This window comes from Otolemur garnettii, unplaced genomic scaffold, assembly GCF_000181295.1.
Source record: "Otolemur garnettii isolate 467f Iridium unplaced genomic scaffold, OtoGar3 scaffold00034, whole genome shotgun sequence".
NCBI lineage: Eukaryota > Metazoa > Chordata > Mammalia > Primates > Galagidae > Otolemur > Otolemur garnettii.
In genome coordinates, this window is record NW_003852429.1 from 7405086 (window position 1) to 7409603 (window position 4518).

Genomic DNA, 4518 nt, shown 5'->3' on the forward strand with positions numbered 1-4518 from the left:
AAAAAAAAAAAAAAAAGACTTCCTCACAGTCATACTGTATGTGAAATGCTTATACCAGTACTTGGTAGAGATGAAGTTACACTAAACTTTTATAGTGTTTAACTTTTTCCAGTCAAAATAAGTTTATGCTGGCAATTTCATGTTCTTAAAAAGCAATTAAAACTGCCCCAGTTTTTAAAAATAGATTACAAAAGATGCTTCCTTTCCTTTGTAACATTTTTTTCTATAATTCAAAAGAGATACTTAAAAAGATAATATATATAAGATATACATACACCATATATATACAACTACATATATATGGTGTGTGTGTATATATGATAACTTCTATCATGAAAAATAGTATTTTAATGCTGTTAGTGATTTAATGCTGTTTAGTGATTCAAGCATTAAAATGTTTTAATTCTTGAATATCTATGTGAGTTAGCTTCTAAACAAATTTTAAAGCCAAAAATAATATGAAAGTTACTAAATTATATTGTTAAAAACTTGTATTAAATCTTATTTAACTCTTAATTTGATTTAGGAAGTAGATGATGGTTAGTATATGTGTGAGAATTACACACAATTTTTAAACACTTTCATAAGAATTCCAACTATTTTGAATATATATTTAATATTTTTTGAAGTTTGCTACCTACCATAAATCTATGAAATTCTCAGTGAAGAGTAGTGGAGGAAAAAATATCAAGTTATATTTCTATAGCTTAACTTTTTCTGTTGGGCTCAGTCCCAGAGTAATTATAGTGATAATGAACAGCAGCAGCCTGGAAAACAGGAAAGATTGGGTCCAATATTTTCAATGGTTTATTGGCTTGATAAGGTAAGATTTTTGGAATGGCATTTATCTCAGCTTTTCTTTTTACATTCTCAAGGGATATTATGCAGAAAATGTCAAACTTAAATATATTCCACAGCTTTGAAAATGGGAATCTAAGAAATACACATTGAGATCAATTAGCACTTTTTAGGTATTGGGAACTTGGAATGTTTGTTTGCATGAGAGAAGCATAACATGGCAAAATGCACTTCATAGTGTTTTATCTAAGATGCTCATGAGCGGGTGTTTATATAATAAGATAAGAGCCTAAGATTATGTAGGAAAGATTCTTGATAGTCTAGGACAGCGGTTCCCAACCTGTGGTTCGCAACCCACAGGAACTGTATTAAAGGGCTGCGGCATTAGGGAGGTTGAGAACCATTGCTCTAGAATGAGAACCAGACAGAGAGATAGGAAAGAGCATTATATAGACAGTTTGGAATTTACTTATTTTTAAAAATTTATTTTATTAATTTTTTGAGATGAAGTCTCATTCTGTCACCCAGGGTACAGTACCCTGGTATCAGTCTAGCTCACAGCAACCTCAAACTCAGGGGTTCAGGCGTTCCTTCTGCCTCAGCCTTCTGAGTTGCAGGAACTAGGTGCCCATCACAACACCCGGATAATTTTTCTGTTTAGTAGAGCTAGGTCTCACACTTGATAAGGCTGGTCTCAAACTCCTGTGCTCAAGGGATCTTTCTGTCTTGGCCTTCCAGAGTGTTAGGATTACAGCTGTGAGCCACCATGCCTGGCCCTGGAATTTATTTTTAAGATCTGTTTTTTCCCCAAATAGTATATTAAAATTAGGAGTTAAAGGAAGGTACATCTTGGCTAAGATACATGTTCCTATAAGAATTCTAATGTGTTTAGGAGTTTTTCTTAACCATAAATAAAAATGGCTTATTTTGTCACGCTTTTTTTTTTTTTTTTGGGTGGGGCTGAGTTTGAACCCACCACCTCCAGTATGTGGGGCCCGTGCCCTACTCCTTTGAGCCATAGCGGCCGCCCATTTTGTCACACTTTCTATGCAGTAGACTAATGTGATAAGAGTTTTGTGGGTTTTCCTTTTTTAAAAAAAAGTGATTTTGAAATAAAAAAATAGAACAGTGAAATGCATAAATGGTAGAGTGAATCTAGTTTATTGGAAATATTTTCTGTACTAAGATACCTAGTTCGTAACCACGTTCTCTAATTATAGGCTAGACAAATGGCTGCCGTTCTCCTAAGGCGACTTTTGTCCTCTGCATTTGATGAAGTCTATCCTACGCTTCCTTCTGATGTTCAGACTGCTATCAAGAGTGAACTACTAATGATTATTCAGATGGAAACACAATCTAGCATGAGGAAGAAAATTTGTGATATTGCTGCAGAATTGGCCAGGAATTTAATAGGTGTGTGTGCAAGTGCATTTCTTATTATGTTACAGGAAAAATGGGTATATCTTTCCTTTTTTTTTTAAAATGGAATCATTGGAAGAAGATTCGAGACTGAGTACCAGTTATTCTGTTCAAAATGAGTTTGATCATGGAATTCTGCTTTTAGACCCCAAAATTACAGAGGTTTGTGAAATCCACTTGTCATACTTAGCTAAACCATCCATGTGGAAAAATAGTTTTGTAATTTGCCAAAAATTGTCAGTTATATTTCCTCATTAATCTGTAAAGTTTGAGAAGCACAGGGTAACTAATGGTATAACTTACTTTGTAGATTAAACCTGCCACTTGAGGGCAGCGCCTGTGGCTCAAAGAAGTAGGGGGCTGGCCACATATACCGGAGGTGGTGGGTTCAAACCCGGCCCTGGCCAAAAACTGCAAAAAACAAACAAACAAAAAAACCCTTGCCAGTTGAACTAGAAATCAGTGAACCCCAGGTGTGTGTTGACAAATACATACATAGGCTATTGTACTGCATTACTTTGTATGTTATAAAACACTAAAAAAAAAGATGTTTTTGAGAGATAAAATGAAAGCTTTTTTTTTTTTTTAAATGGAGTCTCACTGTGTCATCCTGGGTAGAGTGCCTTGGCGTCACAGCTCACAGCAACCTCAGACTCTTGGGCTTAAGCAATTCTCTTGCCTCAGCCTACCAAGTAGTTGGGACTCCACGCATCCAACATAATGCCCGGCTGGTTTTTTGTTGTTGGGGTTGTCATTGTTTACCTGACCCAGGCCAGGTTCAAACCCACCAGCCTCTGTGGCACCATAACCACTGTGCTACAGGTGCCGAGCCAAAATGAAAGCATTTTTAAAAATGGATTTTACTAAAAGTGAAAATCCTTTTAGTCACTACAAATATTAATAATGAGCATGCTTTTTGCCCCGGGGGTGGGGGAGGAGCAAGGATTTATGGATGTGGGTGTAAGTGCAGCTCATTTAGATGCTATTTTTTAATAGTTGAAAAGCACACCTGATGAGGATAAAGGCTAACTGGGAGGAAACTATTGATTGGGCTTAGTATATTATGGTACTAATTTTTAAATCTCATCAACTGATAATGCAGAAGTTCTTATTCAATTCAGCTAGCATATTGTCATCCTTTCTCATATCAACCAGTTCTTAGAAACTAATAAGGACAGTGTCAAATTTTTGTATTTTAAATAATGAGTTCAAAACCCCTGAGACAAGTATTTTTCAAACTTTTTTAATGTCACAGCATACTTGAACCTATAGTTAAACTTTGATGGCACACTTAAATTATGTTGATTCAAAAAAAGAGTAAAAAAAGAATATATTTAATGTGCTTTGAATTTCTTTGAAAAATAATTTAATTAATGATCTTTAAGATTTTTCATGGCATATCAAGATCCTCTCACAGTACACCTGTTGAAAACCACTGCCCTAGAACTCTTAATTGTGAATTATGTATTTATTTAGACAGAATCTCACTTTGTTGCCCTTGGTAGAGTGCTGTAACATCATAGCTCACAACAACCTCAAACTCTTGGGCTCAAGCAATTCTCTTGCCTCAATCTCCCAAGTAGCTGGGACTACAGGCACCCACCACAACACCCAGTTTTTTTAGACACGAGGTCTTGCTCTGGCTGGTCTTGAACCTGTCCTCCTGGCGCTTAAGGAGTCCACCCGCCTCGGCCTCCCAGAGTGCTGGGATTAAAGGTGTGAGCCACTGTACCCAGCCTTTTGTTTATTTATTTTTTTTGAGACATAATTTTGCTTCATTACTTTGGCTGGGCCAACTCCTAGGCTCAAGTGATCCTCCTGCCTTGGTGTCACCCAAGTAACTGTGACTACAGGTTTATACCACCCTGCCTGGCTAATCTTGTTCTTTATTTTTTTTCTTGGTGATGGGATCTCGCTGTGTTGCCCAGAATGGTCTCTAACTCCTGGCCTAAAGTGAACCTCCTTGTCTCTGCCTCCCAGAGTTCTGGGATTACAGGTGTGAGCCAGCATACCTGACCCTGAATATTTTTAAATGGCTTAGAAAAGTCTATTTTCAAGTTTTAAGTGTACAGATATTTTTATAGGTGACATGTCTCGTTTGAAATTATTAATAATGAAAACATTCCAGAATAATTCAAAGTAGTCTCATAAGTACTCTCTCGGCTTGGTGCCTGTGCCTCAATTGGCTAAGGCGTCAGCCACATACACCTAAGGTGGCGGGTTTGAATCCAGCCTAGGACCACCAAACAACAATGACGGCTGTAACCAAAAATAGCCAGTCGTTGTGGCGGGCGCCTGTGG

General features: G+C 37.0%; 1 protein-coding gene across 1 annotated transcript in view; it reads left to right on the forward strand.

Moving 5' to 3' along the window:
• Positions 1–4518, forward strand: part of IPO5 (importin 5) — a 49364-nt gene that overhangs the window by 6876 nt on the left and 37970 nt on the right. Inside the window, exon 3 of the mRNA XM_003789586.3 lies at positions 2019–2211. Coding sequence (XP_003789634.1) covers positions 2019–2211 — 193 coding nt within the window. The remainder of the gene's footprint in view (positions 1–2018; positions 2212–4518) is intronic.